Source organism: Osmerus mordax, chromosome 25 (assembly GCF_038355195.1).
Source record: "Osmerus mordax isolate fOsmMor3 chromosome 25, fOsmMor3.pri, whole genome shotgun sequence".
Taxonomy (NCBI): domain Eukaryota; kingdom Metazoa; phylum Chordata; class Actinopteri; order Osmeriformes; family Osmeridae; genus Osmerus; species Osmerus mordax.
The window spans coordinates 3,019,174-3,033,553 of record NC_090074.1 but is presented as its reverse complement, the minus strand read 5'-3'; the positions used below and the strand labels follow the sequence as shown (position 1 = coordinate 3,033,553).

Genomic DNA, 14,380 nt, shown 5'->3' with positions numbered 1-14,380 from the left:
ATAAAATAAAAGTCATACAAAATTCATGTATACAAAAGTATACATGAATACTCCACTACACAGTGAAAGGGCAAACATTTGTCTTGACCATTTCAACACTGCCCTCCATCACCCCTGTGTCTCCACTGCACTTCCTCTTCCTTGGTCCCGCCTCCTCACTCCTCTCTCTCCTCTGATTGGCTGATAGGTGCTGAACCTGGTCCAGTCGTACGTGACGCTGCGCGTGCCGCTACACGTGTCGTACGTGTTCCACTCCCCCGTGGGCGCCGGGGGCTGGCAGCACTTCGACCTGCAGTCGGAGCTCCGCCTCACGTTCGTCTACGACACGGCCATCCTCTGGAGGGACGGCATCGGCAGCCCGCCGCAAGCTGAGCTGCAGGGTGGGTCACACACACACACTCACACACACACACACTCACAAACACTCACACATTCACACGTTCACATTCACACATTCACATTCACACATTCAAACTCGCACATTCACACACACACACACACACACTCATACACACACACACACACATTCACACATTCAAATTCTCACATTCACAAATTCACACTCACACACACACACACTGAGGGACACACACAAACATACAGTTACACACAGCCACACTTACAAACACAGTATACCCACTTACAAAAAGCAGGTCACACACACATGTACACACAGAAGCAGAGAACAGGAATGGTGTATGTACAAGGTACTTAGGAAAGATTTGTTGGATCAGATGTGACTACACAGCTCTCTCTGACTGAACCAGACCACTCATTATTCAAGTACTGATTTAGTTTCAGGTCATTAATAACGGTTCCAGAAACATCATGACATAAATATTCATGTATGACAATGTATGCTTCATGTTTTGGCTACCCGCATTGTTTTGGGGGGCTATCTCGCTGTTTATGATCACAGACCTATGCACTTTTTGCTCTTTCTTGTAAGTCACTTTGGATAAAAGCGTCTGCTAAATGACTAAATGTATGTGTGTGTGTGTGTCCCTGTGCGTGCGTGTGTGTGCGTCCATGCGTACCGGTGCTCCCAGGTGCCCTGTACCCGACCAGCATGCGGATTAACGAGCAAGGCCGCCTGGTGGTCAACTTCCGCACCAAGGCTCGCTTCAGGGGCATGTTCGTGGAGGCCCACTCTGGAGGCAGGGTCGAGAAGGCGGGTGAGCCAACCCACTGTTCCCCCTACTTACCTGTCTGCTTGGATAGACGATAAATACCTGCAGACTTACACTGCCCAGCGGGTTAGCACAGCGAGCGAATGAACTAATGGTCAAATATGCCACCAATAGTCTCTATCAAGCTTACATGGCTTATGTTGTTGAGTTTCATCCGTCGAAAGTCCTGTCGTCACCGCTCCGAACTCTTTCTCCCAGCATCCTCGATGGCGTCCATGGTGATGTGCGCCGAACACCCGGGGTTGACCTTTAACCTGAGCCTGGTGAGGAGCGAGCCGACCTACAACCAGCCGGTCCAACAGTGGACCTTCACCTCGGACTTTGCCGTGAGTTCCCCCCACCTTCCCCCCGCTCTTCTGGAGCGCGGCGTGGTGTTCAGCTCTGTGTTTGGGGTGATGTGTGGTTCGTTGTTCTAACTACTTCTTCTCTGTTGTGTATGTACCCTCTCGTGTCACCCCCTCCCTTCTCTATCACCCCTCCCCTCTCTATCACCTCTCCCCTCTCTCTCTATCACCTCTCCCCTCTCTCTCTATCACCCCTCCCCTCTCTATCACCTCTCCCCTCTCTCTCTATCACCTCTCCCCTCTCTCTCTATCACCGCTCCCCTCTCTCTCTATCACCTCTCCCTCTCTCTCTATCACCCCTCCCCTCTCTATCACCTCTCCCCTCTCTATCACCTCTCCCCTCTCTCTCTATCACCTCTCCCTCTCTCTCTATCACCTCTCCCTCTCTCTCTATCACTCCTCCCCTCTCTATCACCTCTCCCCTCTCTCTCTATCACCTCTCCCTCTCTCTCTATCACCCCTCCCCTCTCTATCACCTCTCCCCTATCTCTCTATCACCTCTCCCTCTCTCTCTATCACCTCTCCCCTCTCTCTCTATCACCTCTCCCTCTCTCTCTATCACCTCTCCCTCTCTCTCTATAACCTCTCCTCTCTCTCTCTATCACCTCTCCCCTCTCTCTCTATCACCTCTCCCTCTCTCTCTATCACCTCTCCCTCTCTCTCTATAACCTCTCCTCTCTCTCTCTATCACCTCTCCCTCTCTCTCTACCCCCTCCACCCCCCCCAGGTGAGGGACTACTCAGGGACGTACACGGTGAAGCTGATCCCCTGCACCACGGCCCAGAGCGTGGAGTACGCCCTGCCCCCTGTCTGCAGCCCCAGGGAGCCTGTGACCTTTGACCTGGACATACGCTTCCAGCAGGTACGGTAGGACCCGAGAGGAACGCCCCCACTCCCGCCCCGGTCGCTCTCATGCCTACTCTCTCCCCTCTCACCCCCCCCCCCCCCCCCCCCCGCCCAGGTGAGTGACCCCGTAGCGGTGGAGTTCAGTCTGAACACACAGATGTTCCTGCTCTCTAAGAAGAGCCTGTGGCTGTCGGACGGCTCTATGGGCTTCGGTCAGGAGAGCGACGTGGCCTTCTCAGAAGGTGAGGCTCCACAGACATCTGTATCTGAATCAGAATCAGAATTCGTTTTATTCGCCATGTATGTTACACAAACACAGAATTTACTGTGGCAGGAAGGTGCACACAATAAACATATATGGATCTTAAATTTGGTAAAAGTACAATAGTTTAACTCATTCTAAGAACTAAAGATTAACTAAGAACATCTCCCTCACTCACTGTAAACTGCTACTGTGTTGATGAGGTTGGGTTATGGCAGATGGATATTTAGTTGAATATACTGTATGCTGTCTGTTATGTATGTGAGCTATGTTGTAACAATCTAAAGGATCTACTGAGAATCAAATGATCTACAGTTATCAGAAACTAGACCTATGGTCAAAAGTTCTTTGGGTCCTTCTCTGGATCTCACTGAATTCCTGCAGCTATTCAAACTGTTCAAACCAAATTTCTAAATACTTTCTCAAGCAGATTAGATATAGTATGTAGTTATATGATAATCCATTTTAATCCGTATCCTACCCAGTGCGATGAAACAGTCCCTTAAGACGCCACCGTGAGGCGAATCAAATGCACCCCAATTACCTTCACACTGATGCAATTTACCCAGACTTAATTCACTCCCCCTTTCGCTCTGCAGGGGATACCATCTATGGCCGTGTGCTTGTCGACCCCGTGCAAAACCTGGGAGACTCGTTCTTCTGCAACATCGAGAAGGTGTACCTCTGCACCGGCGCGGATGGATACGTGCCAAAGTACAGCCCGACCAAGTTTGAGTTTGGCTGCCTGGCAGATTCGCCCTCTCTTCTCTACCGGTTTAAGATTATCGTAAGTGCCGCAGAACGACCCTTTACTGAGCACAACGTGACATAAATAATGGTACAGCATTTCGTATGAGACAAAATCACCTGGCAGCCATTATGTGGTTATGTGTTTTCAGCAAATTCACTTGTCTGACCAAAAAAGTAGGTCGATTAGGATGAAATTGCAGACTTTCTGCAGGTTATAAAGGCCAACGGTTCCTCCTGATGTGCTTCATGGAAGGCGAAGCTTCGACCAAACACTAAGAAGACTTCTCTCCCCTCCCTCCTCTCTGCAGGACAAGTCCCAGCCGGAGACCCAGGCGCAGGTGTTTGGGGACGTTGGATTTAACGCTCGGCTGGCGGTGGACGACCCCTCCGCCCTCTACCTGGTCAGGCAGCCGGGGTCGGACGGATTCAGACTGGACTCCACCCCCATGTTCCAGGTACGGGAGTTAGAAGAAGAAATGCTCATTCATCTCACAGTAGTGACACGCATGCAGGATTGTCCAGCTAACAAAGGGTATATGGACTTGCTGACTAGCTAATCTGTGTTTAATGGACTTGTTTTACTGACTTGCTAACCAATGTTTAATGGACTAGTTTAACTGACTTGCTAACCAATGTTTAATGGACTAGTTTTCCTGACTAACCAACCAATGCTAACTGGACTAGGTTTTAACTGACTAAATGGTTGCTTCTCAGGTTGCCGCGGGGCGAGAGTGGTACATCCACACCATCTACACGGTGCGCTCCAAGGACAACGCCAACCGCGGCATCGGCAAGAGGAGCCTGGAGTACCACTCCATGGTTTCCGCCGGCAACCACCTCGCCGAGGCCAAAGGTCACAGGCGCCCGAGGTCGGCCGGCGAGGACACCCCCGAAGCGGCGGAGGACATCGGGGCGGACAACAACCGCGGCACCAACATCATGCACATCGCCCTGGACCGTACCAAGAGGCGGGCGGGGGGGGAGGGCGAGCTGTTCGCCGACGGGCTGGAACCACGTGAGCTGAACGCGGGGGCGGCCGGGGAGGGGATGGTGACGGTGGTGGGGGCGCTGGTGGGCATGCTGCTCACCTTCCTCCTCATCCTCATCCTCGGGCTGGTGCTGAGGTCCAGACAGAAGGGCGGAGGGAAAGAGGGGCGGAGGGAGGAGAGGAAGGGGGCGGTGAGGGGGTCGACCAGCACCGAGCCCATGCTGGTGGCCCGGATGGCGGACTGCAGCGACAGCTCCGAAGTCTGAACGCCGGACGGGGACGAGCGATGATGATGGATAGATGGACTAATGAAAACAAAAAAGAAATAAACATAGTCAGAGGGGTATGATAGGACTTAGGATTTTGTAACGTTTTTTGCATTATGTTTTTCTACACTGGTATTAGACTACCTTTCAACACCAAAACCTTCGACCGCAACATTTCTAGTGAGAGGATCTAGGTGTGTTGTGTGTAATAAGTGTGTTTTGGGGGGGGGATTGTCCTGGTCCATGTAACTGAAAACACATACATTTACACCTTCTCCGGCCGTCACCAACATACTGTAGTCCAGATGGGCTGCCATCAGTGTTGTCCGTATGATTTTGTACCCTTTTCTTTGATTTAATAAGTGCCTGAAGCTATTCCACATAGATTGGCCTCAAACAATCATCAAATAATCTAATTATACAAACCATAACAAAGTATGAATAGTGCATATGGGCAGTTTATTAAAGTGGAGGGAAAGAGAAAGATTTACAGAAGGAAGGAAGTCAGAGGCAATGAAAGTGAGGGGAAAAGTGGATGTGAGGAGGTGTAGGAGAGTCACTGATCAGAAGGGGACATTTCAATGCAACATCAGGTCGTCACTAAGGATACGCCTACTAGAGATGGGCACGGCACAGGGGTAGAGCATTGGACCTGCAGATCAAGACGTGCAAACCACCCTACAACGACCCCTGCTGAATTGAAACATGATTATAGATATCCCTTTTTCTCAGTTGCTGTTGCAGCCGGTCATTTAGATCGGTTTTGTATTTGTGAACGACTACTGTTTTGGTGTTTACAGCACTGTGTGAACAACAGTCTGCTGAGTTCTGTGCCATTGTAGCCGTGTTATGTCCCTCACTGCCTGTCTCTGTTGGTTGTCATAGTAATTATACACTGGATATTTGAACACTGGAGATGATGTAGACCAACTACCATGGAGCCCGTTGGAGAGAAGATGTGGAGAGAGACCTTCACCTCAGGAGTCCGACGACACCTACAGGCTCATGGACTCGTTCTGTAACTCACACACTATTTCTTGTTTTTTAGATTCACCAATTTTTGTTATTCTTTTTTTCATTTCGAGAACATAAGACGTAGAGAATTAACTCTGAACTGTACGTGTAGCGCCACCTGTTGATGTACGCTATGGAGCCTGTTGGATGTTCACTCGTACTACTGTGAACATTTACGTATATTGCAATTAATCCAAATGTAACTATTTTGTCACTGTTTCACTGCATATGTTGATTGTTACATGGTATTTATCAATTTTTATATATTCGTATTGGTATGATTGGTGTGATTGTTAGAGGGCATCTACAACTGAGTGGGAAACGTGCAACCAATGATGTCAGAAAACCAAACTTATTATTACAGATCCACTCTTGAAATATGATAAGATTATGCTGTTGACATAAAAATTGTTTAATTTGATTGGTTGCCAAAACCAAAGCCATTAGAAGTGGCTAATAACAATCAGTAGAATAGATTTCTCAGTATTCTACTACGGATCCTCTCAAGAATGGTTCATTGTGATTCTGAATCGTAAAAATGTCCTGGCAAATCACTTTTCATGGCTTAATGACCACTGGATTTATGATTAGATTACTTTTGAATGACCTACAGTCTATTCTTATGACTAGTCTGTTTCTCTGACACACAACTGAACCAAATGCACTTTTTGATAAGAGACCAGTATCCTTCACATGTCCATCAAAGCTATGCAATGTAGCCTGATCTATAATTGTAGGCCTGCAAGGAATGATTATCCAAGGCAGTGAATATTCCTGGTTATTTCTAGTGCTTATGACAGTTTCAGCACCCCACAATGTAAACTTTTTATGAATGGGTTTGTATATGTATTTATGAATAAATATGTGCTGGGGAATTTTGTGTCACCTGTACTCTGTGAGTCCTATAAGGGCATACATTTGTTATAGGGTTTGTTATAGTAACCCTATAGCTAAAACCATGTGGTTTAGATGACCACCAAACAGACCAGCATGTACAACAAACATGAACCTACATATTAGGCCTAGCTGCATGTTTGTTCGCATACACTTTAGTTCCTGATCACCTTTTTGTGTCACACCTTTTGCTTGATTTTGATTGGACCACATGCACATGCGCAAACCACCCACATTCCTCTACTTCCGTCTTCTCCACCCCCTCGCTAACATACTAGAAGCTTGTTGTGGTAAGCATGGCTACTGCAAGTCCCACTGCAGATTTGCAGAAAGAGCTGATCTGTGCAATCTGCCTGGACTACTTTGACGACCCTGTCATTTTGAAATGTGGACACAATTTCTGCCGCTTTTGTATTCTTATGCATTGGGAGGAAAATGGCGGGGAAGACATCGGTTATCAGTGTCCAGAGTGCCGAATGGTTTGTAAGCTAACTATTGTTGTTGCTAGCAAACCAGCTAGCTAAACCACCTTTGGTGGTTTGCCATTTTCTTTTGTCATCACCGACGTAAGCCAGCATACAGATATGTTTGTCATGTTTATATTATTACTTATTGCTACGGGGTAATGTTTTTTGTTAGCCTACTAGATAAGTAGATTGCCTGCTCTTGGCCAGTGTCAGTAGCTGTATGCTGTTGCAATACGTCTGTGTCGCTAGATAACAAGGAAGGATGTAGCTAATGGCGTAATTGTTGAGGATGTCAAGACCATTTGATACATTCAAACACAATGGGTGACTTGACAATGCGTTTCCTTGTCCTTAAAAGGTATTCAACAAGATCAGTTTCACCAAAAACTACCTGGTGAAGAACCTGGTGGATAAGTTGAATCAGCTGGAATGTTTGAAGTCCTTCAAACCCGCACAGCCCAAGCCAGTGAAGCTCGACGGTAAATGCGACCGACATGGGGAAGAGCTGAAACTCTACTGCCACACAGACCGCAAACCCATCTGTGTGGTCTGCAGAGAGTCCAGAGCACACAGGTAAGCGTCGCAGACTGTCCTTCCTTGCAGTCTATGCATTTACACTGTTGTTACAGCAGAGCTGGGAAATGCAGTCTTTCATTTTTGACCTGCGACAAAAATGAATGCCTAGCATCAGTTTGAAGTCGAATAGCTTGTTCTGGCTTCTATGTAGACATAATTTAACACTGTCCACAGTCATTGGTTCATAAACAGGCATGCAACTGTCACATGGGTCTTTCATTGGCTCCCTTGCATCGATCTTGCGCACATGTGTGCGTGCATGTATGCTCTATTCCAATATGTAATGATGGTATTCAATGACACAAGTCTGTGGTCTAGAGTCGCAGAGGTCCGGTAATATCAGCTTTAATACAGCAGTTGGAAATCAACAAGGACAGAGCTCTGGGGTTGTCTACGTTTCCCTACCCGCAACAGAGATTGGGTTGGTTCATGAAGTACAACTGGCTATCTGTCCCTGCCCCAGCATATATTATACAGTGCAATTAAAACAGAAAGATGAAAAGAGGGTTGAGCTTGTTCTCTTGTGCATCAGGGAGTTGTTCCTGCTGATGCGTCCCACCTGCTCGGGTGCCGTCTCCACCCGGTTTCAAGGTTGTTTCTGAAAATGAAGAGATAGAGACACAAAATACAGCCTTTTTCCCACACTGTGGTCGAGACTCGTCTGGATTGTTCCTCTTTCTCTGCCCCCACCCCTGACTCCCCCGCCCTGTGTGAGACGCAATGTTTAAGCCTGGGCACACTTCTAAGTTCATAAGACAGAACTTTAATAAGCACAGTACATTCTTTACAGCCCAGGTCACCTTGTTTACGTAAGACCAGTGTTACCATTTGTAACAGAGTTCACATTTGGGAATTGGCTTCTCTTTGCACACAAAGAATGCTGAACACAGTATCATTCTTATACAGGATAAAAGGATACATTTTCAACTTTTCTGACACAAGACTAACTCTGAACTTCACCCCGCAAACTTTTCTCTTTTCTCCCTGCCTTTACAGACATCATGAGGTAGCACCCGTCCCAGAGGTTCTGGAGGACATGAGGGTAAGGGTCAATGTGTAACGCTGTTGTGTAACACCGTGTTACACCAACCCAAGGCCTACCTGATCAAGCTACAGCTGACCTAAGTAACACAGGCTCTTTGTGTCTCTAGGTCAGTCCAAAAACATAACTTAAAAGTAGTCGAGGTGTCTTAGATTCGCCTCACGGTTGACGCTCATTACTTGGCTTTTTCCTGACTTACCGGTGTCAGTGCTGGGGGGGGGGGGGGGTGGAGCGACACGAATCAAGCGCGCCCAAACATGTGCGAATAGCCGCTGAGCGAATGTGTGTTGTTCCTGTCAGGGGGAGCTGAGGATGAGGCTGGTGAAGCTGGAGTGGCAGCAGAGCGTGTGTTCCCGGGTGAAGGCCGAAGACGAGCACACCAAGAACGACGCCAAGGTACTTCCATGTTCAAGTCTTGTATTGTCAGGTACACAGACCAACACAGGGTCAGACTGGGACAAGACAACGCAAAGCAACCTGGCATAACATAACAAATAAATACTCAGAACAAGTTAAAATTTATTATTACATTTAGTCATTTAGCAGACGCTCTTATCCAGAACTTACAGTGGTACAGGGACATTCCCCCGAGGCAAGTAGGGTGAAGTGCCTTGCCCAAGGACACAACGTCATTTGGCAGAGCCGGGAATCAAACCGGTAACCTTTAGATTACTAGCCCGACTCCCTAACCGCTCAGCCACCTGACTCCCAATGTATTTATGTTAATAAATACATTTATTGTGAACATATAATACAATAAACCTCCTAAATATACCAAATAATAAGCAATAAAGTATACTAAACCTATAATAAACATAATATCCTATACTAATCTTATACCTCAGCGGACCCTCGTTTCATTGGAGGGCAGACCCTCCTCTCCCCAGGGCTCAGAGGCCAAACCAGTCCGATCCGGATCCCTCAACTGTGTTTCATCCGTTTGTCCCAGAGACGGTGGCGAACCACGGCTTGATCGAATCGAGTACACAATGGGGAAACTGTGCGTGTTTGTGTTGCGTTTTGGGTGTCCAGCTGAAGAAGCAGAGGTTGAAGGAGAAGATCGAGGAGGATGTGGGCGCCCTGGTGCAGTTCCTGCTGGACGAGAAGGACACGCTGCTGGACAGCCTGGACGCCGAGCTGGTGGCCACCACGGCCGTCATCGACGAGAACCTGAAGAAGGTGGACACGGAGGCGGTCGCCGTGGACGAGGCCATCGCCGAGATCCGGAAGCACTTTGGCGGGAAGCCGAGCTTTGAGGTCAGTTTGGGGGAAACGGGCACGCGCACGTTTGTGTACGCGCGGTGGAAATGCGTTTGTGTACTCAAAGTTGTGTTTGCGTTTCCTCACAGAGCATGACCCAGATAATCGGCAAGTAAGCTCAACTTTTTACGTTTTCTCCTCGCATTTGAGCGCTGTAAATATTTGATGGGATTCAAGATTTTGTAGCATGTAAAGAAACGTAAATATTTGATGTCCGTCTCATCCAGGCCCCTGCAGGTGAACCCCTCCGTCTCCTCCTGTAACTGCCCTGTGGACTGGACCGATTTCTCAGGACCCTTCCAGCTCATCCTGTGGAAGAAGATGATGCATGTGCTGTACACCAGTGAGTTCACAACTCTCTCTCGCTCTCTGGCACATTGCCTCAGAACCTGACTGTGCTGTACACCAGTGAGTTCACAACACACACACACAGAGAGACACACAGAGAGACACGTTAAGATAAAAAAATCACAGTTTCTCACGAATGATTTTCTCTCTCTCTCGCACAGTGCCTCAGAACCTGACCCTCGACCCCGACACGGCCCACCCCAACCTGGCCATCACCGACTTCGACACCAAAGTGGAGGAGGGCCGCGCCCGCAGCCAGGACCCCGACCTCCCCCAGCGCTTCACGCGCTTCTGCGGGGTCCTGGCCACGGCGCAGTATGCCAGCGGCCAGCACTACTGGGAGGTGGACGTGAAAGACAAGGGCGTGTGGTACCTGGGCGTGACCACCGAGTACAGCAACAGGAAGGGCTTCGTCAACCTCAGCCCCTCCTCCGGGTACTGGAGCCTGTGCCTGCAGGACCGCCTCTACGCCAACGAGGAGGACGCCCGCGTCCTGGTGGCCGACTACTGGAACTCGCCGCGGGTGGGCGTGTACCTGGACTACGACAACGGGCGCGTGTCCTTCTACGACGCCGTCACCATGAAGAGGCTGTACATGTTCGACGCCTACTTCGACGAGCCCGTGTCGCCCTTCTTCAGCCCCGGGAAGAACGATCCGGGGAGCAGGCTGCAGATATGCCACTACTACTAAAAAGGGAGCGCGACGCGAGGCCCCGGGGGGGGGGGTCCGGCCCCCGCAGCCCCCCAACCTCCTCCTGGGTCGGAGAGGCTAACGATATTCGGAGGAGAACAACCGAGGAGGGACGCCCGAGACCCAGTTGAGACGAGAGTCAAAGACGGAAGATCTGTTCACTTTTTTGTCACAGACATAGCTAGGTGCCCCACCGCACAGGCGTGCCCCCCCCCCCCCCCCCCCCCCCCCCATCGTTAGCTCTGCTTTGCCCCTCCAGCGGTGCGTGGGGGGGCGGCAATCGTTTCACTCCATCTGTGTTCGCTCCAGGTCATGTGACTCTGTGACCCTGCTCATGCAAGGTCACCTTGTGTGTGTGTATGTTTGGGTCACCCGGAGGGGTTTCTCCTGATAAGGTTTCTGCCGAACCAACCAGGCATTCGACCAGCCACCTTTCTCCACTAGGGAGGGTAGGATTTCAGTGTGTGTCGTTTGATGATAGACTCTAGGCAGTTTTAACCGCAGACAGTGTTTTTTTTCCTTCTTCTGCGTAGGTTTGTGTGAAATTCAGGATTCTGGAGTCGGTAACGGACTACAGTTGTAGTTTTTTTTCCCCCTGGCCTCCCTCAGAACATTCAGGTAAAGCAGTGCAGAGGGGCAAAGCCTCGGTAGGTGCTCTGGTCTTGATACCCACCTCCCCCCCTCCCTCCCTGTGTGGTGGTCTTGTGTGCCCCCCCTCAGAAGGGGGCGCCAGGTCACACCACACACACACACGTCACGGCACAGAGGAGGGAGGTTCGACTTCCAGCGTAGCAGTGTCGACGGCGTCCCTGGCGGCTCCTTCTGTCTTTGTGGCCCCGCGAGGGGAAGTGAGGTCGTGCAGAAGTCTCATTACTGTGTCGTCAGTTTGGAAACGCAAACCTCCCAAGAAATCAGTGCGTCCGTGGTTGCAACCTTTTCGCACAGTCACGGCAAGATGTCACCGATCAGTTTGTACAGAGGTCGACCACTTGTCCTTGCTCAGCCTCTTTTGGGCCAGGCGTTTTGTTGTGACTTCCATGGTTGCTTTTTTTTAATAGGTCGTCCATTTTGGAAACGTTTACGTGCAAGTTGTTTGGCGCATTGATATGTATGTGTGTCTGCCTTTACGCAGCAAAGTCTGACTGAAGTGCAGGGCACTGGCGTCATTTCTATTGTTACACATGTCGAGACCTTTTCTCTTAAGCATTTGCTTTTATTAAGGCAACATCACATTTAAAAGTGTTCATGTATTAAAATAAGAAGAGTCAATCTAAATTACTGTTCTGTCAGTCTTCTTGACTGACTTTACATGGACAGGCAATGCAGAGTTTGATGTTTCTTCGGTTGGTGATTGGTCGTTGTTGGTGTGGTCGTCCTGACCGTCTGAGGTCTGATGAGGAACCGGACCAAAGTTTTACACGAGTGATTTTAAGGCGTTTTTGGTCTTTTCTTTTATGAGTTCTCACTCTTTTTAAAAACAGGATTTTACATTCTAAACTTGTATCCGTTTTGTCCACATTTGGTTATCTTTTATCTTTTAAGTTCTTTTTTTAAACATTTTTTAAGAATTAAATGAAATACTTAAATACTCCTTAACACTCCTTAACACTTAAGGGGTATTTATGATAACCTTAATTTGGTTGATGTCCATGATTTGTGTGCTTTAAATTCAAATGTATGCCATTCTTGTCAGCATTTTGAAAATTAAAACTTAATACAGATATGTTGTTTCTGGTTTACTATAGACTAGGATGAGCAACTGTCCACTAAAGTTAGCCTACATGACTTAAAACATAAAAACAAAGTGGTCGTTATCAATCAACAAACATATTGTTCGAGATGGTGTTCACATTTGTTGAACTTGTTGGGTGATGTTCCATAGTTTCACACCTTATAACAATAAATCAATAAAGTCTTCGTTTCGTATGCCAGTTCTTCACCTCCAGGACTGTACAGATAAACCTGGCCTGGTAAAATTATTATTTTATATTTCTGTGTGTAGACGTTGTCGTGAAACAAGGTCAAGTAAATTGAGAAATTCTACAGCCAGTATATAGATGTATGGCAGTTACTAGATATGGCCACTAGATGGCACTGTTTAGTCTAGTATGTTGTAATGCTACATTAGCCTTGACGTGGGTTCAAAAGGTCGCAGTTAGGGTTAGTTTACCTTGAATGAATGTGAACTATGAAAAGGTTGCTGCTCTTAAATTCATTCATCATCTTTGGAAATACCAGTCATCTTTTATTAAATTGTATATCGAATGATAAAATAAACCTACTGTATGCAAAAATAATAATAAATGACAATGTATATTCGTTCTATAAACTTGTCTCGTCTTTAGGTCGTTTAGGCAGTGTTATTTGAGTGATGTAGGCTAATGTTAAAATGCCGTATCTAACGCTAATAATGTTATTCAACGAGCTCAACATTAGTATTGCCTGAAAAGATGTTCACACAGTATTTGTTAGAACTAATTTCTTCATTTCCTTTTAATAACATTAAGTTGGAATTCCAACTAAGAGGCCTCGTCTATCATTCTTCTATTAACACCGCAGACAGAGGTCGTGGGCTACCTCAGTCCTTGATGGGGAAATGGATTTCGAAACACCGGTAAGGAGATTTTTCAGGAATCAACATAGCTCTACTAATGTTGAATATTAGTATAACTATTAAGACTTTTTTTCGACTGTAGGCTAACTATGATATTTCCTTTAGTCCTGTAACTTTAATACATGAAACAAACGAACGCATGAAACACATTTTACGATTCTCCATGCTTAGCACACACCTTTTGTTTTAGCTACACCTTCTATTTAAAAACATTTATAATTGTATAATTGGGTTTGAAATGCTATCATCACATTTATTTGAGTTTTCCAAGTGACCAAAGTATTTGATGTTATTTCCGGTTTGTTTTTTAAATAGACTAGGCTACATTTTTTTTAAGATTTAGGGAGGAGGAAAATACACAAAACCACGGTTTAAGTGAAGAGGATGATTATTTATGAATATAGTGTCTGTAGCCTACTGTCAACACATCCTCTGTACTTTTATTTCGTAATGAACTCCCGCTGCTTGTTATGAATTACAATAGGCCTATTTCCTGAAGTCATTTTTTCTGTCATTATATCACTTTCACTACAATAAACATTTAGTTTACAAGTTCATGTTTGTCGCCCATGAGTCGCCTTCAGAAACAGACAAATTCATTTTTAGCTTATCCTCAAGTAGTAGGCCTATGTGCATGATTTCTTTCATCCAGATCTTCAAAGACAGCCAACTCTCACTTCAAACACCCGCCACCAACTGCCAATCACGTTCTCTTCCCGAAGACGACAAACACAACAGAAATGCTAATCAAGCTGGATCCCGCATCTACAAAGTAAATAAAGAAATGATAAACAGATGCCATAATTTGTAACATATGGATCACTACGG

General features: G+C 47.1%; 2 protein-coding genes across 2 annotated transcripts in view; both read left to right on the top strand.

Annotated features, from left to right (window-relative positions):
- The window catches only part of frem2a (FRAS1 related extracellular matrix 2a), a 56,621-nt gene extending 51,975 nt beyond the window's left edge, over positions 1-4,646 (top strand). The window contains exons 16-23 of the mRNA XM_067229057.1: positions 188-380; positions 1,050-1,175; positions 1,389-1,516; positions 2,262-2,396; positions 2,496-2,622; positions 3,242-3,429; positions 3,701-3,847; positions 4,107-4,646. Coding sequence (XP_067085158.1) covers positions 188-380; positions 1,050-1,175; positions 1,389-1,516; positions 2,262-2,396; positions 2,496-2,622; positions 3,242-3,429; positions 3,701-3,847; positions 4,107-4,646 — 1,584 coding nt within the window. The remainder of the gene's footprint in view (positions 1-187; positions 381-1,049; positions 1,176-1,388; positions 1,517-2,261; positions 2,397-2,495; positions 2,623-3,241; positions 3,430-3,700; positions 3,848-4,106) is intronic.
- Positions 4,647-6,847: 2,201 nt separating this feature from the next.
- trim47 (tripartite motif containing 47) lies at positions 6,848-11,157 on the top strand. The gene is made up of 8 exons (XM_067229133.1): positions 6,848-7,033; positions 7,380-7,594; positions 8,594-8,639; positions 8,940-9,035; positions 9,672-9,896; positions 9,989-10,011; positions 10,127-10,242; positions 10,409-11,157. Exons 1-8 carry the CDS (start codon positions 6,851-6,853, stop codon positions 10,936-10,938), a joined length of 1,434 nt encoding a protein of 477 aa, XP_067085234.1. The 5' UTR covers positions 6,848-6,850; the 3' UTR covers positions 10,939-11,157.
- Positions 11,158-14,380: the final 3,223 nt, after the last annotated feature.

Coding starts and splice junctions, on each gene's coding strand:
- trim47 (XM_067229133.1), top strand. CDS start 6,851: ATGGCTACTGCAAGTCCCACTGCAGATTTGCAGAAAGAGCTGATCTGT. Junction 7,034..7,379: donor AGTGTCCAGAGTGCCGAATG/GTTTGTAAGCTA, acceptor TGTCCTTAAAAG/GTATTCAACAAGATCAGTTT. Junction 8,640..8,939: donor AGGTTCTGGAGGACATGAGG/GTAAGGGTCAAT, acceptor TGTTCCTGTCAG/GGGGAGCTGAGGATGAGGCT.